Source organism: Octodon degus, unplaced genomic scaffold (genome assembly GCF_000260255.1).
Source record: "Octodon degus isolate 3935 unplaced genomic scaffold, OctDeg1.0 scaffold00023, whole genome shotgun sequence".
Taxonomy (NCBI): Eukaryota; Metazoa; Chordata; class Mammalia; order Rodentia; family Octodontidae; genus Octodon; species Octodon degus.
The window spans coordinates 15,969,988-15,992,946 of NW_004524599.1; the positions used below are offsets into that span (position 1 = coordinate 15,969,988).

The 22,959-nt window shown below is 46.1% G+C and overlaps 2 protein-coding genes and 1 pseudogene across 2 annotated transcripts in view; 1 reads left to right on the top strand and 2 right to left on the bottom strand.

Annotated features, from left to right (window-relative positions):
• LOC101585144 (serpin B9-like) overlaps positions 1 to 22,959 on the bottom strand; it is a 389,019-nt gene that overhangs the window by 12,616 nt on the left and 353,444 nt on the right. The window lies entirely within an intron of this gene.
• LOC101585543 overlaps positions 5,021 to 22,959 on the bottom strand; it is a 110,465-nt pseudogene continuing 92,526 nt past the window's right edge.
• Positions 22,383 to 22,818, top strand: LOC111815875 (39S ribosomal protein L20, mitochondrial-like). Its single transcript, XM_023712052.1, has 2 exons — positions 22,383 to 22,469; positions 22,561 to 22,818. The coding sequence occupies exons 1-2, from the start codon at positions 22,383 to 22,385 to the stop codon at positions 22,816 to 22,818; spliced, it is 345 nt and encodes a 114-aa protein (XP_023567820.1).

Here is a 22,959-nt window from a genome sequence, read left to right on the forward strand (position 1 = left end):
AAATATAGGATGTAAAGAGACTTCTTCTCTGCTGCTATTTCTTTTTCTCTTTCTGCACTTGCTGCTTTCTAATGCCATGAAATGTTGCCCTCTGCCACGTGCAACTCGGCCTTGGAGCCAGTCGTGCATGCATTGACAGCTTCACATATGGTGAGATAAAGAAACCTTCCTTCCCCTAATTCTGAGTGTTAGGCATTCTGCCTCAGCAAAGAGAAATAAAGTAGCCCCACCAAAGAATTTGAAAACAGAAGTGGAGTGGTTGCTGTGACTGTACCTCTACATGCGGTTAAAGAACCTTTGAAAGTTCCTTGTGGACAATGTTGACAAAGGTTTGAAGGTTTTGCTTGAGAGAGAAAAGAGGAAAAAATCTTAGGTGTTCCTGTGTGGGAGGTTATTTCAGAACTCCGAAGCTCAGAAGACTGATAGAAAATCTCTGGATTAAGACCAGTCTTGGGAGATTTTTGCTGGGAAGCTGGACTACATTGATTTTTGGACTCCAGATGAAGTGTGTTATGATTTGGGCAAAAGTTTGTCTTCATGTGTTGTGCCCACAGACTTTATCTGAGACAGGGATTATTGGCGGGGGACTAATTAATCTGACAAAAGTAAGTTTAACCTAGTCAAATATTGAGGTAGTGACATTGTCACTGTTTTGGCCTTTACACAGATTTATGTTACAAATCAAAAATGAACAGCCCAAGATGGTGAATTAAAATATGAGTTTGGTCAAAAAGGAAGCTTCAAAAGCTATGGACTATGAAGATAGAACTGAGGAGATCTTCATTGCTAAAAAGGAACAGGAAAATAAAGAAGGTGCACTCAGGGCTTCACAAGAAACAATCAATCTCTAATCTTTGCCAACTCAAAATGGGAGCAGTATCAGTCTTCACTTAGAGAAAAATGCCACAGAACACCAAGATGCACAGGGGCAGGCTTCTGGAGTCTGCAACAAATCCATGGTCCAGTGGTAGGATCATGGGAGTGACTGCTAACTACACTCCGTGTTGGGTAGCTTTCCTCCTAGACAAGGGAAGAAAAGAGACTTGCACTCTGTTGTTTCTCCCTTTCTACTTTTTTTGCTTTTGCTTTTTCTGTCTCCATGAAATGATGCCTCTGCCACTTTCAAATCTGCCTTGGAGCCACCTGAGGTTGGACTGAAACCTCCATAGAGGATGAACTCAATAAACCATTGCTCCCTCAATTCTGGATTTCAGGTATTTTTTTTCTCAACAACGCAAAAGATGCAAACAATATATGAGGAGTGGGAGGAACACACGAGAGCTCACCTCTGGACCCTGCTCTAACCATCAAGAACACAGTCAGCTTGGGGAGTGGACACCCAGGTTTCTGTCAGTGGAGAGACCAACACTGGACACAGTGATTCCCAGGCATGGCTGTCATCAAAATGCAGAGAAATCTCAATGAATCCCAAAGTAGCGCTGTGGGGAGAGTGATGTCTGGCCGTAGCTGCCCAGAGAACAGACCTCTCCGATCAACGCTAAGGCTGGATGCCAGCAAATAGTCTCACTTTGAAGAGACAGGTTCAGACTCATTAGGCACAGTGTTTTGTTTCCAAGGAAAAGCTCCACACACTACATGTAGTGGCTCAGGACAGCTTCCAAAAGAAGCATTATCTCAGCCAAAGTCTGAAGGAGTAGCTATGGCGCTCAATTACTTTGGGGTCAGCAGGGAGGGTTGATCCCGGGAAGTGGCCCACCTCAGCTATCTTTTAGGATGTAGAGAAATGTGGTGGAGGAAAGCCAAGGAAGAAAGTCAGGGTGGATACCTTTGCCGGAGCTGAAGGAGTAATAATGTTAAAATAGATGCAGCATGAAAAGGTACTGTGTGCATGCACTGGTAGGGTGACAGTGGAAATAACACCATTGTGTGGCTTAAGTTATCACCAAAGTTTGGCTTTCTTAGGATTTAACCACACTGTTAATCTGGAGGGACTACCACGCCCTGGGTGAGATGCAGAATGTGGAGCTGATGATGTAAATTGACTCCAGCCACATGGAAACTAGTGCTCCAGGTAAACAATAAAGAATCAGAGGACAAAGGTCGTGAAGTTTATTTTGGATTAAATGTGTATTAGTAAATCCTGGTGAATAGCAAAACCCCCAAGACAGGGTGCTTTACAATGCAAGGAGATTGGATTCTTTCATATTATCTGGAGGGCTGTGTGCTCAGATTCCTTTACTCCTTAGAATGCCTGCATGCATTGCCGTCACCTTATCCCTCAACTCCACCACCTTTGGAGCCACACGCCAGCCTATGTGCCACTTCCAAGTCTACTTCACCCTCCAAATCCCAAATGGGCCACCCACCTGGACCCTCTCCCTGCTTTCTTGTACATTTCTTTTCTTTCTTCACTTCACAGCACCATGATGGGGGAAGTTGTCATCTACGTTCCTTGTGTGAATGTTACTTGGTGCAGCCAGTGTGGAATATAGCTTGGCATGTCTTTACAGGGCTGCAGCTAGGTATGTGTGACTCAATAATTTTGTTCTTATGTACTTGAGTACACAAGCAAAGAGTGGGAAATAAGTAGATGAACAAATTCACATACATGCAGATGAACAGCACCCATATTTGCATATAATTTCATGAGAGAAAATCCAAAAGAATGCTCAAGTAAATGAACGTGGCATGATTCTACAAGGGTATGTTACCCTGCCCTAGAAGAAACAGAGAAAGGATACATGGTGTAATGACCAATGCACCCAGAGCATACTACACTAAACAAAATCTCACAAACATGCTGCAATTTATATGAAAAGTTCAGAGGAGGTAAATGCACACAGAGAAAACAGAATGGTGATGTCAAGGCTGCAGGGAGAAACACATGCAGATACACTGTTCAGTGGGAACAGTTTATTTTGGGATCAATGAAAATTTCTCAGAATTGCATAAAGTTTCTGGTTCCACAGCAGACTTAATGCACTGTTTAAGACTGGTAACTTCTAACTTGCTGATGTGCCATAAAGAATGGAATCCCAAAAGAGCACAATTCAGTTGGTGATACCTGACCGCTAAAAACAGTTAGAGCTTATATGTGATCGGTAGTTCGTTACTCTTGTATAAGAGAGACACAGGCAGGGGAGATGGAATTCTGATGCTCGGACTTCAAGGTCTAGAAAGAGGAGTACCTAAGATGAAAGAAGAGCTTTGAAGAAGCTACCATGGACATTTGTGGTTTGAGTTAAGTGATGCACATAAGGTTGTGTAGAAAAGAAAAATTTTCTTGAAGAAGATGACATCTGAAATGAATTTAAAGGCTTAATGGAATTTAAAAGCTAGAATTCAAGATGGAGAAATCAAATTTCAGGAAAAAATCGTCATCCATGCAAGACTGAAGGCGTTAAATAGGGACCTGGTTGCCACAAACGCTAGGAGTTGAGTACAGACGATAAACAACAGGCTCTGAAGAAACCTGACTCTGTCCCTGGATCTAATGCAGTGCTCTGCACTGACCATATGAATAGTAAATATCCAATAAAACTAAAGAAAAAATGTAAACTTATTTAAAATTAAAGTTTTGTTTTAATTTGCATCGCATGGATGGCTAGTCATGTGACACACATTTTCATGTATTAATTAGCTTCCATAATTTGTTCCTCTGAGAAGTGTATATTCACCTCAGATGCCCATTTCTGGATTCGGTCTTTAAATTTTGGGTCCCTAATGTGTTTTTTTAGTTCTTTATAAATTCTAGAGAGGAGACCTTTGTCAGAGTGCCTATTAGTTAAGATTTTTTCCCAATATTGTAGGTTGTCTTTTCACCTGTTGGTAATTTCTTTTGATGGGCAAAAACTTCTCAATAAGGTGCCAGTTGTTAATTCTTTCAAATATTACCCATGCAATTTGATTTTTGTTCATAAACTATTCACCTACCCCTATATCTTCAAGAGTTTCTCCTACTTTCTCTTCCAGGAGATTTAGTGTTTCTGGTTTTTTGTTTGTTTGTTTGTTTGTTTTAGTGTTTCTGTTTTAATGTTTAGATCTTTAATTCATTTTGACTTTAGTTTAGTGCATGGTGATAGATCTTGGTCCAGTTTTAGTTAATGAGGCTATCTACCAGCAAGCATGTTTGGCCCCTTTGTTGAAGATAAGGTGGCTGAGTATATTTGTAGTTGCTTCTGCATCTTCTAATCTATTCCATTGATCCTCAGGTCTGTTTTCTCCCCAATATCATGCTGATTTTATTACAGTAGCTGTGTAGTATAATTTCAAGTCAGGAATAATCTAATCTATTCCATTTATCCTTCGGTCTTTTTTTGCCAATACCATGCTGATTTTATTACAGTAGCTGTGTGGTATAATTTCAAGTCAGGAATTGTAATGCCTCCTGCTTTGCCTTTGTTGTCCAGGATTGCCTTTGCTATTCTAGGTCTTTTCTGCTTTCAAATAATTTTTAGCAATGATTTCTCTAGGTGTGTGAGGTATCTTGTTGGTATTTTGATTGGCATTGCATTAAATCTGTAGAACAATTTTGGGAGTATGGTAATCTTCATAATGTTGGTTCTTCCTATCCAAGAGCAGGAAATATCTTTGGCTATTTTCTCTCAATTCAATGAGAAGAAAGAGCTGTCCTAATAATATTTAGACTAGATATCATGTCTGCATCTTCCACTATAAATAACTACTTGAAGACAACAATATGCAATGTGTTAATGTGGGATATGACTGCAGGTGCTAGTAAGCATCCTGTTACCACAATAAGGACCACAGGCATAAATTCAAGAGATGCTTTTGGCCAGCAGGGACACTTGTGCAGGCTCTACTCTGGGCTGTGCTCTGCATGGAGATCTGCTGTCCATAGAAGTTGTGCAAGTGGCACAGAGGAATGGTAGTATGGAGAAAGGAGAGCATGTCCATTGTGTGCCTATGCTGCCAGATGCTGCAGGTGTGTGCAGAGCTGCCTTCAGGCTGCATTTGGCTTTTCTTATGAGACAAGGCAAAGGTTTTACAGATTCAGAGAAAGAGATGGAAATGCTTGCATGAAGTGGGCATGCATGCCTCATGGAGAGGAGAACTTGCAACAGAAGAGCAGGCTGTTGCTCCTGTTGTGCCTGATGAAGAACTGGAAGGGGTGGTCATCACAGAACTCTGGACCCCATGTTAGACAGCGTGATATATCTTTGGAAGCTGTTGCTCCTATAGTCTCTGTGCCTTCCTCATTCACCTCCACCAAACTTTTGTGAAAGAACTTGGAGAGACACAGGTCACTATCAGCCAATATCCCAGACAGGTCTGCCTTGAGTAGGAGAAAGACACCCAACATGCACAGATCCTGCAGCACAGAGGGCATGTCATAATCCTTTCATAAATTAAATCTTGGAAGATAAACATCCACTTCATTTCTCTTCATGTGTTCTGGACTGGTCCAGTTTTGAAATTACTCAAAAGTCAAAGCTTCTTCTACCTGAAAAATAGGGATTACACTGTACCATACAGACTGCAGTACCCATTCCCCAAGGTCTCTTGCAGGGGTAGCCCTGCATCCTGTGCCAGGCAGCTGATGCCCAGGGTCACACACTTTCCCTGCAGCTTTCTGGAAGTGTGTGAGGTCTTCAGCTTGTCCTGCACCCAGCCTCTGCCACACCGTCTTAGCTGTGGCTTCCAGATTTAGAAGATAGGGCTCCACCTGCTTGTGGCCATTGCAACCCTTTGCCCATGGCAGGTGGCTGCATTATTTGGGTATTTGGGCTTAGGGAGATGTTTGATTTCTAAATGAGACTTAGTTTTGGAGCAGGAAACCATAGCTGCTGAAGAAAAAAACAAATGGGCTATCCCTGTGAGCCATCCAGACAGGGTGTACAAGATGCTGTACAAGCATGTCATGGTTAGCAGGGATGGTTTCACTAAGCTTCCTAGATAATTCTGAGTATTAAGAGTTAAAGGATCACAGAGGAACTATGTTGAAAACACTGTAAGTTAAAAAGTAAGAAAACAAAGCACAACCAGACTTAAAACATACAGATTACACAATGGCATTGGGATTACACCACTGAGAATGCATATGGGAAGAGCACAGAGATAGGACAGTGTCCTTCAGGCCCAACACAATGCACAGGCCTAGGACAGGGCCCTGTGCAGGGAGACCTCCAGATCAGTGTGCAACATACATTCCTGCACCTGTGTACTTGCACATGTGTTTTCCTCACTGCAGGCTTTCTGTATTACTATAAAAGTTACACACCTTCTCTACCAACTTCAAGTTGACTTTCTTCTAAGCCTTCCCAACTCACCTGCTTCTCTTCCTTGAGATAAGACCCTGGGCAGATAAACTGGTGTCCTGACCAGCAGGTCAGTCAACGAGGGTCACCTGGGAGAGGAGCAGAGAACTGAGGAGGGGACAAAGGACAGGAGATGTGAGAAATGGAGACAATACAAGATTCTGATCAAGTCTCATTTATTCAAAGGAAACTCTGGGTATATATAGTAGAGGCATAAGGAAATGACGTCAGTGGGTAAAAGGCACGAGTAACTAGGCAACGGGGCTATGACAGGAAGTCCCACCTCCGGGGCATAGCAGGAGACTTATGGGAAATAGGTGGGGTAAGAAGAATTAGGAGCTTAGCTCAGCAGAGGTAGGGGAAGAGGAAGTTAGCATCACTAATGACGCTGATGCACCAAGAGAATTTTATAGGTCAGAGGCACTCAGGTGACCACTAAAGGATACGTGGTGCAGAGTCATGATGTGGCAGTTTCACAGAACCTGGAAACCCACTTGTATGTAAAATATAGCTTCTGTAGACAGCTGATTCTCTTGAGGGACCAGTGCCTGTCTTAGGTTGAGGCATCCTCTACACGGACCCAACTCAAACCTTACCCGTCATAGGAGACCAGGATGGCAGAAGGTCACGTTCCTGTCTTAGGCGGCGAGTGGTGTCTCATGTATGCCCCTCATTACCCATCTCTGGCTAGCCTGACTATCTCACCAAGGGTGGGAGAACTAAGCGGTCTCCAGACCTTCATCATCATAAGCTGGTTGTATTCCAGTGCAGTTTTCCCTTTCAGTCATCACAAGCCTGTGATAATGAACCTGAATAGGCTTTATCAAGGCCACATCCAACTGCTGTCAAATGAAAGCCATTAGCCTATTAAAAATGCATGGGCCAACTGCAACCAGAAGTAAGAGGGTTATCAGGGGTCCTAAGATGGGTAGCTTTAAGAGTGTCTAAGGTTTGAGTATCTCTGTCAGCTCCACGTGATTTGGGGAGTGCCAAGGGATGGTAATGGATCTTGGGGAACATTCGTTCCCAGATCTCTTCTAATCTCTTTTCTACAAAATGTTCTCTGAGAGAATCTTGGGGCCCTCCTCTATCAGAAACATGAATGGGGGCACTCTGGCTCCAGCAAACTGGCTTCCCTATTGTGCCTGTGCACAAGGCCTGTAGGTATTTATTGGGTCCCAAGGTTTGGGGAATAGTCAACCATTCTCCCAAGGCAGCAACCGGCTGTAAGTGTTGTAAGGTGGCTGTGAAATAAGTCTGGTTGTTAGGGCCCAGGCATTCTCTGACTTCCATGTAGCATGAAGAATGCATTTGGGTATAATAAATAGTGCATTCTGGTGGGCATGTTGAAGGGCCCTCGCTGCAGGGCACAATCTTTGGTTTAATATAGCATTTCCAACCAGTCTGCTTTCCATGTTGGGATGTTACCTGGATGGCAAGGTGAGCTACTTTTGACCCACAATCTGTTTGTTGGAAGCCCGCAATTAAGGAGGGTTTGCCAGAGGGGGCACCACCGGTGCCTGCAAGGCCTGTGCCATATTGGGGGGGGTAATTCTGAGGACGTGCCTCCTTTACAATCACGCAGATCACCATAGAGGGATTTGAGTAGGTCCTCCTTGGATGCTGGTGTCCCAAAGCCGCCATCGATAGTCTTGACCAGAACTACAAAAACTCCCAGAGGTAGGATTCATTGTAGATGACTCATTATCTGTAAGGAAACACAAAAATATTCTCAGGGTGCACTTGAGTCCCTGGAATCATCTATGAGGTCATTCTCTATCTGGTCAATGTGATCTACCTGTTTAACCAGTCTTTCCAGCAGCCATCTGGCAGATTTCATTTCTTTGGAGTAAATGCATACTGACCCTCGTCGCCAGATGGGGACCGGATCTGGGCCATGCCATGAGTTGATTAAAGGGTCTCACCACAATACCGAGGCAAAGTGCTTTTGTGTCTCAGAATGCCAAAAGCGGGTGGCTGCTGATTGTCCTTTGGCATCCAGTGTTAAAAAAATTTAAAATGAATAAGGAGTGGGCTAGGATATTTCTAGGTGATCCCTTAGTTGGGTACCAGTCTCCTCCTTTTATTTTTTTCTATAGAAAGCTTTAATGTTTGGTTGGCTCTTTCAACTATACCTTGACCTTGAGGGTTATAAGGAATGCCAGTCACATGAACAATGTTGAGTTTTTTGCAAAATTGTGAAAAGGTGGAGCTGGTGTAACCTGGGCCATTGTCTGTTTTGATTTGTTGAGGACAGCCCAAAACAGTCAGTGCTTGAAGCATATGAGCAATAACATATTTAGTACATCCAATGAGGAGGCCAAAAGTATCTTTTGGCAGCGAACCAAAGGTGCCTGTTGGAAGGACTTGGATCCTGGGCTCAGGGGTTAATACTGTCTGGGTGGTGGAACTGAGGTCCAACCCTGCACTCCCAGGAGTGGCTCCGAGGAGGTCTGAAATGGATTGTTGGTGGGAACAAAATTGATCACCCCAAAATTTTGCCTGGGTGTAGGGGCCTGGGGCTGGCCCCACCTCCTATTTTCCTGCTGTGGGGGCAGGACATTACCGTCTTTGTCTCTTTTGGATTTACATTCACTTGCCCAGTGATTGCCTCTCCTGCACTGCGGGCAGAGTCCCAGTAGTTTGGATTCACCTTGTTTTTTATCCTTCCCTCTACAATCCTTGGCCATATGTCCTATCTTTCCACAATTGAAACATTTATTTTTATCCTTTTGGGAGAGGAATTGCCTAATGGTGAACCCTTGTTGTGCCGCAGCCATGGCAAGGCCCTGTTGGTAGGCTGGCCCTATCTCTGCGCAGAGACGAATGTAACCTGAAAGGTCAGATCCTTTTTATGAGGGCATATCGCAGCTCGGCAGGCTGCATTTGCATTCTCAAAAGCCAGTTGCTTGATTAGATCAGAGTTAGACTCTACACTACCGAACAGTCTCTCGGCGGCCTGAAGCAGCCGATGGGCAAAATCTGGAAATGGCTCTTCTGGGACCTGTTTCATGTTTGTAAGGGAAGTAGTAGCCTCCTCATGGGAGGGCAGCCTTTTCCATGCTCCGGTCGTGGCCAGCTGAATCTGAGCAAACAGGCCTGCATTATACCTAGATTGAGCTTCGGTGGTGGAAAAGTCTCCCACATCTGCTAGCATCTCGTAAGTCCAACCATTTCTAGCCTCTGCATTCCTTCTGGCTATAGAGTCACAATTATCTAGATGCTCTGACTTCCAGCACAAGTAATCTCCACTGGATAAGGCAGCCTTGGCTAATGTATACCAGTCTTTAGGGGTGAGCCATCCCTAAGTCACGGAGTCTAATACAGAAAGTGTATAAGAAGCTGTGGTGCCATATTGTGTGACAGCTGCCTTTAACTCTTTTAACAGTTTGAGATCAAAAGGTGTGTGTGTTCTAATAGTCTGGGGTTGTTCCCCTTCATTTCCCACCCTCTGTGTCTCAGTCACCAGAAACGCCCAGTTGGCGGCTGTTTTGTTTTTAAGATTTGGCCAAGAAGAAGGGGAGGGGCAGAATGGCGGATGCCTCATGGTCAGTCCTCTTACTATGAATCACTGCAAGCTCTTGGGCAAGGTTAAAACATTGTTTTTCTAATTGAATCTGTTTTTGGAAGTCTCTAACTTTATCTTCTAGCCCCTTAATTACGTTAGATGATGCCCCTTTTTCCTTTAAGTTCTGAGAAAGTGAAACCTGTGGTGATAGTGGGTGGTATTTAGCATCTTCATCACCCAGAGTTTTCCAATCAACAGCTTCCTCCTCAGCCACCATTATTATGTGTTAGACTCTGAAGGACGGGCAAGTCAGGGTACACGCTGGGAAACTCGGGGGCAGTGGGCGGCCCGGAAGTCCCAATGGGTGTAGCAGCCTCTTTGCCGGGGGGAGCATATAAAAGAGTCGTTAACTCCCCCAGGTCCTCAGAGGAGGAGGAGGAGAGAGAGTCAGAGTCTGCCTGAGTGGGAGCCAGCGTGTTTTTTGCCAATAATTGAAGGATTTGTTCCCCTTCTAAAACAACCTGTTCAATCAGGGGATCCCAATGCCTTTGCTGGAGAATTTCATTAATAAGATTCCAAAAAGAAAAGGCAGTTACAGGGATCATTTCCAGTCCAAAGACCCTGTAATAATCTTGGAGGGCATCTCCCACTCATAACCATCTCTTAGAATCAATCGTACCCTCCAAGGGGAACCAAGGGCACACCTTATGTATAAATTGAAAGTATTCACATAACTGTTTAACCTTAACCTTTACTCCTCGTGCCTTTAATGCTTTGTTCAAACTTTCTACAAATATCTCACGTTCACTTAATGTCTGTCCCATTGCCGAAGGGAAGGGGGAAGGGGTTCCGTCCGCTTACCGAGGTTCAGACGTCGCAGCAGGCAACTGTGGCGTGGGCCTCTTTTACTTTCTCTCTTGCCAGCTCTCTTGGATGATTCCGTCGCTGAATTCTCCCTATCAGGTGCCCCACACGTTGGGCGCCACTTGTCCTGACCAGCAGGTCAGTCAATGAAGGTCACCTGGGAGAGGAGCGGGGAATTGAGGAGGGGACAAAGGACAGGAGACGCGAGAAATGGAGACAAGACAGGATTCTGATCAAGTCTCGTTCATTCAAAGGAAACTCTGGGTATATATAGTGGAGGCATAGGGAAATGACGTCGACGGGTAAAAGGCGCGCGTAACTAGGCAACGGGGCTATGACAGGAAGTCCCACCTCCGGGGCATAGCAGGAGACTTATGGGAAATAGGTGGGGTAAGAAGAATTAGGAGCTTAGCTCAGCAGAGGTAGGGGAAGAGGAAGTTAGCGTCACTAATGACGCTGATGCACCAAGAGAATTTTATAGGTCAGAGGCACTCAGGTGACCATTAAGTGATACGTGGCGCAGAGTCATGATGTGGCAGATTCACAGGAACCTGGAAACCCACTTGCAATAGGATTGGAGGCCTGGAGTTATTGAGCCTCCCACAAACTGGCAAAAAGAAGCAGACTAAGCCCTTTAAACAGATTATTCACATAGGCTGGGGTCTTCTTTTAATCCAAGGACAGCCCTGGGAGCCAATTAAATTGTGACAACTTGCAAAGGGATGGGAGTCCCCCAAAAGGTCATACAAGAAGAGAGTCAAAGCCCCATGGATATCTGTCTTCCTAGAATCGCTGGCCTATTTGGAGCTGCATCCTGTCTTGTGCTTTTTCTCCTAACTAATGCAGTGTCTTCTCTGTTCAGCTTTGTCCCTGTCAGTCATTCTGGGTGCTGAGTTTATTACTCCAGGTAGCTGCTGATCCCAGCAGAGCTCATTGGAGGACATGATGGTGCAGGGCTCTCAGTGGATTTCTGAGAAGTGTGGCCTAGGTCGGGTGGGGGGGAGGACAGAGGAGCAACTAAGGGCAAGAGTGCTTGCCAGTGTGATTCTAGTGGGAAAGGACAAGGTGATGTCACCAGATGCTCCAGGCAGGATGCAAAGCACACCCCCCACACCTTGCTCTCACCGTGCTGAGGTCCGTGTCTTCATCTGGGAGCAGCATGACCGTGCTCAGCCCCCGGCCCTCATAGGCCAGCTCCAGCACCTGGACCCCACCTTGCTCACACGAGACAAAGGAAATGTGTGACTCTGTGACATCAACTGCACTGGCCTCTGCTGCTTCTGAGGGGTGAAGCAGAGGGTTACACATTACATGGATTCTCTAAGGAGCAAGAAAACTGCCCCAAGGAGCTTCCTGGGAGCTTCAGCATCCAGCATGGAGGTAAAAATAGAGGTCCAGGGGACCATTTGGGAAACCTTCCTACACTATACAGGGACATGAAACCTCAAGAAGGGGGGCCAGAGGCAGGAGCAGCCCGGGGAGCTGGTCTGGCCAGCAACATCCAATGGGAAGCTCTCAATGCCCCAACTGCTATTACTTGTCTCTCAGAGGCCACAGACTCCCATGCATGTAAGTATCATAATATAAAGTGCATCTTATTTTAAAGTAGAGAGGTGAACATGTATATGATCCTAAATGTTCTCTTCCTAGTTAGTTTGTTGTTTCTGAATGGATTATATGATTTTGCAAATTACTTTAACTCTGCTTTAAGTAAAGAAAAAAGGCGCAGTGGCAGAGGTTCAATTCTCGGCATGCTATGCTGGCCCCACCTCTGGAGCACTCTGAGATGGTGATTAAGACTGGGCATGGTGGCGCACGCCTGTAATCCCAGTGCTTGGGAGGCTGAAAACAGGAGAAAAGCTATGACTCCAATCTACATAGTGAAGCCCTGTAGACCCTGTAGACCTTGTAAGAAATATACTTTAAAAAGTAAAGAAAAAAGGTCAGTATCTAAGTCTTTGCCACATCCTTCTAATATTAGAAATCAGCAAATACTGAACTCATGAATTTTAACTACAAATAATTCAAATGAATACTTAGTTTAATTTAAAAATGCTTTGTTTAAGTATCTGTGTCTTCATGTCTTCTTGACCCTTCCCAGTGCTTCATCCATATGGCACAATATTGTAAGACATTTCTTAGTGTTTCTACCCAAATAACATGGACTTACAGAAAAATATACAGCTTTCAGGCTGAGGTTGCCACAGTACATACAGGGTAAACTATCAGATAGAAAGAACAGCCATTTATGCCAAAATATATATATATAACAGCAAATGATCCTTACTCCTATAATATTGTTCTCTTGAGTTTAAAAATCAATTCAGAAATATTTTGTTTCAAATAATCTTTAATCATTTAATGTCTTTGCAAAGTTAACTATCTTCCTTCTATTCCTTTATCAGGGATTCTCTTTAAAGCTTCTCCCTACCTGGTTTATTTTGAAAGACATTTCCCTTGTGCTGGACTTCTTAAACTGTTCTTCCCATCTTCCTTTGAAGTAGACAGCATTGTTAAGAACCAGCCTGCAAACCTCATCAATTATTCAATTTTGCCTGTTGAGAAAACCAGAAGCTGCATTCAGTGACTGCTTATAAGCAACATGATGAACAAACCATAGGACGGCATCCTGGCCGGTGTAAACATAATACTTTCAGACTACCTGAGTTAGGGATGGTTATGAATTCAAAAGTCAGAAACAATTGCTAGAGGTAGTGCTCATCCATATGGACTCCTGCTGTACTGCCTCCAAATGCAGGTGGTCAAGGCTTGGGTGTCACTCAAAGAAAGCAGGTTACAAGAAAGGCAGGTTGGAGAGTAAGCAAGTGGAAAGTGAGAGTTGTGCTGGGCGGGAACTGCACTCTCCTTAGTGGTTGATTGGAGTCTGTGGACTACAGCTCAGTGCTCACACCCAGAGCTAGCATGGGCAGAGAGGACTCAGTGTAAGGAATAGAGAACATTTGTGTAAAGAGAGGAAGGGGAGAAGAGATTGCGCTTGGATCCTCCAGAAAGAGCAGCAGGACACCCCAGAGAAGAGAATGTGGAACCACTGGAGTACCTCCTCCTCCACTGGATGTCAAGGTCTGTTTTTCATGAACTATGAGCATCCTTTCTAATTCCTGCTTCAAGGGGGCAATGGCGAAGATTCAAGGAATAAATGAGGAAAATAGTTGCAGAGTCATAAGGGGAAAACTGTGTGCCGTTTTCTACTGTCATGTTTGTTAGCAGAAATAGCAATGATCCTAGTGGGTCTCATGTATGTGAATGGTTCATGCCTCCAGTTCTTACTGCTCCTGGAGCCCACAGATGCAGTACAGCACTGTCTCATCTCGAAAGGAAGGAGGTGAGACCTACCAGGGAGAGGGCAAGGAGGAGGGGGAGGAGCAGAAGGAACCCCTAGAGCTGACCTTCTGTCTTGGTGGACACCCAGGCATTGGTGTGTTTCCTGGATGTCTCTGGATCTTTGGCAAAGGACAGCTGCTCCGGCTCGGCTTGGTAGAACTTCAGGCAAGACTCCTGAAATGGCTGTGGGTAGAAACTTCAGGTGAGGCCACAGAACTGCACAAATTTCTGCAAGCTGCCAAGCATTCTAAGTATATGTGTCGCTGATGTAAGTACCTAAGCATTCTGTGTACTATATGTTACTTTGAAAATTTCAACACGCACATGTGTCTCTTAGAATATGTAACTCTGGAATTTTAAATCAACTTTCCCAGGTTTGGAGACCCAACTCACTGAGAGGAATTGGCAGCTCTCTTCTCTGAAGAGCCTGTTCGTTATGCTGAGGGAATACAGAGCACTGGGTCTGTGCATCGGGTGAGAAGCAACTGGAAGCCACCATGAATGTCCTGCTTGGCGTTTAATACCAGCACCTGTGGATGAAGTCAATACCCATTGTCTGTATTGTCCTCTGATCTCACAAAGACTTTACAAAAAATCCTCTTTCACAAGTACTCCACAGAATGATCTTCTGCAAGGAACTTCTTTTTCTCTTGTTTTGATCCAGGACACAGCTAGGTGCACCAGAATGGAATCAATTTCAGGGCCATCTGGTGCCTCAGCCTCCTGAATGCTCGATCCTGGGCAGGCACCATGAGTTTGAGGAAGGCCTCTTCGTTTTTCTTGAGCAGTGGGTCCTTCACTCAGAGCGTTCCTCAGAGGGCTCCTCAGGGAGCTCAGTGCCTCGCAGTGCCTAAGTAGGACCAAAAAGAACTTTCCCTCTGGGTGTCAACCTCAGGGATTCGCATAGTGAACAGGAAATGGAAAAATGTTGTCATTGACGAAAGGGTCTTCCAGTCTCTACTGGTCACACTGAGTCCAAAGTGACAGAACTTAGCACACTCAGTGCAGAGCTATGTGCAGGAGCAACAGATGCCAGGTACCAGCTATGGGGGTTGGTCACAGACAGAGGCCTCTTGCCCACCCTGTGAACTCCCAGGGGCAGGGGCTCTTTCTAGTACCATTCTGATGAACTCTGGTTTGGAAAACAAACACATGTGTCCCTAGAAGAATGGTGGCCTGGAGCCTGGACCTGTCCTTCCCTGGACTCCATCTTCCCTCACTGGGTAGCAGGGCTGCAGTGAGTAATTACAGCTGCATGGTCCTGTGCTACAAATGTGACAGATCTCAGTGAACATTGTGTCACAGAATTCCAGCATTCTTTTCTTTTCTTTGCCCTGTTCCGGTAGACTCAAACTCTAGGCAACCCCCAGCATAGCGCCACCCAACCTGTGTTCATTTCCTCCAAAACATTCCTATCTTTTCTAGAATGATATATGGGGAAGATCCACTGCTTCTTCAGAACTGTCAGAAAACACCAAAACTCGTATCACAGAAGAAGACATGAATAGGAAAGCCTACCGGAGCCGTCTGGCCGCCATGCTGCCCCAGGCCTGCAGCAGGACCATGCCCAAGGCCAAGGAGATGCTCATGGGAGGGAAAAAGACATTGCACACTGGGTCATCCTGACCCAGAAGCTTTAAAAGGCAGATGGCAAAGGCGCTATTGGCTTCTGACAGTGTGTTCATGGTGAACTTCAGCAGTAAAGAGGAAAGGGACATGTCAGGCCATTCACCCGATGCCCACTGCCTGTTGTTCTGAACAGTGAAAAGTGCCCTTTTGGTTTTCATTGCAAAGCCACAAAGCTGCCGGCCTACAGTGCTGACCTCTGCCCAGTGCGTTCATCCTACGTGTCACAGCGGCCTCTTGTCTTACAGACATTCTGCCTACTCTGAACACCCCCGCACCAAGGCCCTGGTGGCCACCTACTCACCCTGTATCTTGTATAGCCCAGCCCGCCTCCCTCCCTCCTACCTGGCAAAACTGCCCTTCCTGCTGCAATGCAGCTTCTCTCAGGGCTAGGGTCAAGCCTTCAGGCACTACGGAGAGAGGCCCTATCCCACAGGGGACACAGGTTCAGGAGGAAGAAGGCATTCATCTGCTGGGGGTGAGTAGCAGGAAAGACATAATGGGTAGAGGCACTGGGTATGTTCAGTGACTGGGATTGTACCAGAACCAGGAGGACTCAGGATGGAGCTGCTGCATGAAAGAGAACAGGGAGGGCAAGGGCCAGGACAGTCCCACAGGTCAAGACCACCTGGGCCCCTCAGCTCCAGAGCTTCATCTGCATGTACCACCTGGCTGTGCCCAAGTCTTTTTGGGACCAGCTCTATCCCTAGGATCATAATCTGGCCTGTACCCATCCAGCCAGATGCACCAGGCCTCAGCTTCCTGTAGTCTGCTGCCCTACCAGAGCCTTGACCCCACCTGATGGATCTCAGGACCACCAGAATCAGCAATGGATTTGCAGGGACTCAGCAACTTTGGCAGCCTAGGTCCAGTGGGCATTTCTGACTGCAGAGGTGGGCCTGTCCTATCTTGATGTTCCTGCCTCCAGCCCTGGGGCCTGTTCCCCTGGGCCACAGGGATCCCCACAGGGTAGAGAAGGTGCTGATGACCTTATTGCAGCAGAGGAAGCCAAACCTTGGTCTGAGAATTCAACAGTGAAAGTGAAAGTGAAGGCAGATCAGGGGCCTCTGAAGGGCCAGAACCTGAAGGAGCCTTCTTGGTATCCCCGCAGTGGGTGAGGCTGCCTCTGGAGGATGGTGACTTCTAGGACAGTGTGTAAATTTTAGGAGGAACGTGTCTCAAAATTTTCATAAGAGGTGTGTGGTGGAACACCGGATGTAAGATGGTGCTGGGTTCAAGCTCCAGTAAAGCCTCTACCAAAGAATAAACAAAACTTTGAGGAGCAAAGACAATTAGGACCCTTTCTTTCCAAATTGTGGGGAGCCAAAAGAGAATGGGAAGCTCTGACTTCACTGGGGATGCTGGTCCCTTTGAGACAAAGGACAAGTGGTGATTATTCAAAATGTTGCTCAGCAGGGTACTGACACACTTTGGTCAGTTCAAGACCAGCACCCTGGGCCAGTGAGATAGCTCAGCAGACTAAGTGCCTGCTTTGGCAAGCGCAGGGACCAAGGTTTGATCCCTGGTCTTGCATGCTGCACCAGCTCCAAGGCGTGCTTAACCCACGACCAAGTCCAAGTGACGTGGCACACGACTATAACCCCAGCACTAGGCAGGCTGAAAACAGGAGGATCATTATGAGTCCAAGATGGGTAGTGAGACCTTGTACCAAATACAATAAAAGTGAGAAAATAAAAATAATAATAAAATCAGTTTAGAATGACCGGATGTGAGGCTGAGAGAGATCCGAGCTGTATTAGGTTCCTTTGAGCACTTCTTCAATAAGACTTTAAAAATGGCATCCAGGAGGCATGTCCGTTGGCTCAGTTGTTTAAGTGACTGCTTAAACAAAGCAATCAGGATGCTGTGGTTCAATCCCTAGGTCCTCAAGCCTTCCCAGACCTGCCTTGAAGGCATCCTGAGCCAGTCTCCCCACCTAAAAAAAAATGGCATCCAAACAAGAAATAATGAATGACTAGAGATTCAGGTGCGTTTCAAAGGACTCAAGGTTCTGGGAAATGCCAGAAAAGAATGGAAAAGTCAAAATTGACAAGAGATTTTGAGCCATGGTTCATGACAAAATGTTCACCCTGAACTATGCTGTTGGTAAAAGAGGCCAGCCCATCAACCATAGCACCAGCAAGGACTTGAAATGTTTCTGTGACCTTTCAGACTCTATTCTGATCTCTCTGATGAAGATAGCAAAGCAATGAATCAACAGAAAATGAAGAAGAAAAACATCAGACAACAGAAGAGATTCAAAATCTTCGATTGAGGGGAGAAAAAAGGAAACCAAGAAAATTAAACCTGGAAATATAAATGAATTACGTAATTTTAACGGAATTGAGAAAGCAAAAAACTTGTGTATACGTGAGAACATAGATTCACAAATAAGTCCTAAGAAGGACAGCAAAGAACTACATGAAAAAGTACAAAAGAGAAAAAAAGCCTTATTGAATATAGAAGAGACTCTATTCCCAAAGGAAAACTAAGGACAGGCCCAAGTACCTCGAAAATTGTCAAGTCTCCCAAGATCAATTGTTCCAAGACAAAAAGAGAAAAGCAATGAGTGGTTCCATTCATCATAGCAAAGATGGTGATGGAAACATGTCTGACAAAGATGTTCTGGAGGAAGATTTGGACAGTGCAGGTGAAATAGGAAGTGATGAGGAAGCTGAAGATGAAATAAATCACTGGTGGTGGCAGTTTCAGCTGATGATGGAAGTGAAGATGGAGAAGACAGTGAGGAGGATGAAAGTGACAGTGGCCCTGATCTTGGCAGGGGTAAAGGAAATATAGAAACTACTTCTGAAGGTGAAGATGACTTGTAAAGCAGGTTCTAAGAAAGCACAGGTTGGAGAACCCACAAGCGTGAAATGAGCACTCTGCTGGGTGGGCACTGCAGTCCCCTCAGTGGTTAAATGGGGTGTGTGGGCTGTGGCTCCGTGCTCACATCTAGACCTAACACTGGGCAAAGAGGACTCAGTGTAAGGAACAGCAGAACAGGGGGCAAAGGGAGGGACTGCTGTTGGATCCTGCAGGCAGGGCCCCAGGTGCCCCAGGGAAGGGAATGCAGGCCTGCTGGATTCCCTGCTCTGCCTCTCAATATTGAGGGCTCCTTTTCATGAAGTAAGACCAACCTCGCTAACTGCCTCTTCAAGAGTGCACCAGTCAGGAAGATTTCACAACAAATTGGGGAAATAATTGGGGAATCATAATGGACAAACTGTGCGCCATTTGCCAGTGTCTCACTTGTTAGCAGAGACAGCAGTGTGCCTCGTGGGGCTCAGGAGGGCGAGTGGTGCACACCTCCAGCCCTCACTGCTCCTGGAGCCTGAGGGTGGACTATGACACTGTCTGAGCTGGAAGTGAAGCAGGACCTGACCCACATAGGGAGAAGGTGATGAGGGGCCAGGAGGAGCAGAAGGGACCCCTAGAGCTGACCTTCAGTCTTGGTGGACACCCAGGCATTGATGTGCCTCCTGGAGCTCTCTGGAGATTTGGCAAAGCACAGCTGCTCCAGCTTGGCTTGGTAGGACTTGAGACAGGACTCCTGAAATGACTGTAGTGAGAGATGCTTCAGATGAGGCCTGGAGCTGCACAAAAGGTTAGGAAGCTGCCACACATTCCGAGCATCTGTGCAGCTGAATGTAATTGTTTGCATAAGGTAGAAGCATTTTAATGAAAGGTGACCCATCGATTTGGAGCCGGGAGGAGAAGGGTCAGGAGATAGTCTGTCTATTTCCCTAAGAGAGAAACCATGGTAATTGAAAAAAAGAATGTAAATGACCAGTAAAAAAGGGGGACAGGGCATACCTGAAGAGCAATCAGGAGAGGGTGACCTTCATGAAAACAATTTTCCTTGGTAGTGTGATGGTGGCAGTTTTAATGTGGAATGTAGCATCACCAACATTAAAATTGTCCAAAAACAGGTAAATTGGAGTTGATGAATGATCCTGTAAGGCCCATATGACAACCTGAAATTCTGTCTTTTGTGGAGAAGCAAAACATATCATATATTTAGGACAAAGAGACTGAATATTAAACCTGCTTCCAAAGAAATACCAATTGTGAAAACAGAAACAGCTCCCACTATGATAACTGAGCTTGTTTTTGAAGGTAAGACACAGCGTATGAGGGAAATCAATGGAATTAAATTGTTTGGTGGATAATGACAGTAACACCAGGGATATTAACTAATGTGGTTGTCCAGCACGCTGAGACTTACCATAATTGCTGTTGCTGACCTCAAGAAAAGGGACCAATTATATTTTGAACCTCGTGTCCAAATAGCACATTTCCATACACATCCAATCAGTCTGGTCACAGCATCATAAAATTGAGTAATGTTTTTAGGTGGAGCATGCAGCAGAGATAGCCATTGAATCAGGTCAAGGTGGGCATAGAACCATGGACACAGGACCTCGGTGGGCATATGTAGAGTGGAAAAAAATTAAAAACATTAGAACACATCACATCTATAGAACTAAGCAATATAAAGAGCCAGATTACCTTTATTCAAGGCAGTTTTAGCTTTTGATGTAAGAAGTCTTTGAAAGTAGGTGCGGCATCTCCCTTTACAATGACAAAGAGAGGGGCTAAATCCAGGTAGCTAAACAGATGAGTGGAGCCGATTATCAGAGAGGGGGGCACATAGATTCCCAGAGCTCTAGGGAAAGATGATGCAGCCCAGATTTCATAAGGTCCAGCTCCAGCAGGAGAGCTAGACCTGCTTGTGATAAAGGGGTGCAGAGAAGAGCTTGAAGCTGGACACATGAAATCTGGATGAGGATGCAGGCTTTGCAGTGGCACGCAGGCTGCCACAGGTAGTGGAAGGACGAGAAAATAGGCCACTGCAGGGCTTCGAGGTGAGCACCACGAGGTCAGTGTTCCAGGGAGCATATCTGTAGAGTCAGGTCTAGGATGAGGAGAAAGGTCTGGAAGACTCTGCTGCCTGGGGTGTGAGTGGGCACCTCTGCATGGCTCTGCCCTGGCCAGCATGCCCTGTCATGGACCCCAGAGCCTTCAAGGTGGGACACACAGGAAATCCTCAGGGGATTCTCATGGAGCCCTGGAGAGCACCTTATGTGTCCTGAGTCCTGGGAATGCATCCTCACTGTGGCGACCACTGGCAGCCTTGCTAGAGGATGGCAGACCAGCCTGGTGTGCCAAGCTTTGGGCCTGGAAAGCTTCCCCAGGACCTGGTGACAAGTCAAGTGTCTTCCTCCCTGGGTGTCTTAGCTCTGCCCACGTTACACACCCCAGAAATCTGCACGGAATCATCTCCTTGTTCCTTCAGCTGCAGTGCCAGGGTGGGCCCAGAGTACTGGTCAGCTTGAGGGTCAGGGTGTGTGTCAACTGAATTCAGTGCCACAGAGCTTCCCTGTGATGTCCTATGACCCACACACAAATCACAGAAGGGGCATCCCAACCCTTCAGGGAGCACTGGCCCACTCAGATCTTAGCAGCTAATAATGGGCTCGAGCACACCCTTTGCTTAAGGACGGGCCCCCTTACATTGAATGTTTGATTACAAAAGAATGTGTTCTGGGGCCGGAATCCGAGACTGGAGCTGAGTGCACAGTGCGGCTTCTTCCAGGTCGCTCTCCAGGCCTTGGGCTGAGAGCGGGGACCCCACAACCCCTGGCTGCCTGGCCTGCCTGGGTGCTAGGCGCAGTGCTAGCGGCGTCTGCTTCTGGGTCTCCTTGTGCGTCCCTGCAGCTTGGCCTGCAGCATGAGCTGTTTATCATAACACAGCTCTGCCCTGAAAATTCCCGAGCAAAGCTGTCTTCTCTCTCAGAGCACCTTCACTTTCAGCAACGTTTTCTCCACAGTAGATTTGATAGGAAATAAAGGGAAATGAATCCACAGAACTGCAAAGTGACTATCACACCTCTATTTTTAAAATGCATTTTTACATTTTACATTAATGTGTATACTTCCCATGAGGAACATCACATAGTTAAGCACTAGGAATGTTCACATTTGAAATGCCCTCGTCTGCACCTATGGAAGTACTCTGGTAAAACATTTTCTTATATATCTCAACTTTTGTCTAATTTTATTCATTTTGTGTTTACATTTGCATGCTTAATGCCTTAAAGGGAGATCTCATAGACAATACTTTTATCAGACATGTGACTTTTAAACATAGGTGTTAAACTTTGGCTTGAATTTTTATCTAGGTACATGTGTTCAGAGAACAGGAGATCTTTGTGTTAATGAACTCGAGCTCACCACTGTCCATGCACTGTGGCATTACCACTTTGCCTAGGAATACCCAGCCTAACCCAAGGTCTCAGAAAGCTCCATCATGATCCTTCTCAACCTGTTATCTCATTCCATTTCATACCTGACCTGTTTTGAGTGCTCAGAGATTCAGAAGCTAAAAAGAGCGTCTGTTTTCCAATGCTGCTTGAAGGCACCACAGCCACATGTCCACCAGGGGTATAATCTGGGTCTGTTCTAGAACTTTAATTCATTTCACTGTCTTGTCTGTCATGATCCCAATAACAGAATCCTGATTAATGTCACATAACAAAGTGTGACATCAAGCAAATCCTCTGGATGCAGTGTGCCTAATCTTTACTCTTCAGTGTTTTTCTTGCTAGAAATTAATGCCGAGGTGTGGGCCAGGTGCACACCCCAATGGCCCAATATTTAGGACATATTCATATCTGTTTGAATATCCTATAAATCAGCATGGGGAAAAGATGCAGCAGAATAAATGGCAGTCACTTCAGTTAAAGAAACGGAAGGACCTAGAAGCGCTCTGGGCCTCAGCACAGCGCGAATACTTGGCCATGGTCTTCCTCACCACCGTACTTTGGCTGCGGAACCCTGTCATCTTCTGCTACTTTCGGATCCAGGAGGTGCTGAAGCATGCACAGGTGAGTGAGCACGCCGTGGATCAGGGACCCAGGGGGCCAGGAGCCTCCGCCCCGGGGTCCTTGACCGGGCGTTACCTGTTCGTCCATCCAGCACTTTCGGAGGAGGAAGAACCGCTGCTACCTGATGGCCATCAGGGCTGTCACCAGGACCTTCATGATGTGTACTGGGACTCGCAAGCTGAAGAAGCTGAACCCGAGGACCTTAAGCGCCGCCCGCCCTTCCCATCCTGGCGCCCCGGTCCTGACCCACGTGCAGCGCGTTGCTCCTGGCTGTCTGTTGGTAGAGGAAGCTTTCCGGGTCTTTGTTGAGACCTGCAACTCTGTGCCAGTGGCGTTTTCTGAGCATTAGCAGAAAGAATAGGAGCAGTTCTGAGCCCATAAGGCCAGACAGGCCTTGCTAGCAGTAGCCTCTGGTGCCGGTGTTGCGGTCTGCAGGGATCAGAGGTGAATTCCACCTGCTCCCAGCTGTGGTGCTGGGGGAGGCAGTGCT

Bases quoted from the DNA above. Each gene is read 5' to 3' on its own strand.
- LOC111815875 (XM_023712052.1), top strand. From the start codon at position 22,383: ATGGTCTTCCTCACCACCGTACTTTGGCTGCGGAACCCTGTCATCTTC. The intron at 22,470-22,560 runs GTGAGTGAGCAC...TCGTCCATCCAG, and splicing joins AGGTGCTGAAGCATGCACAG to CACTTTCGGAGGAGGAAGAA.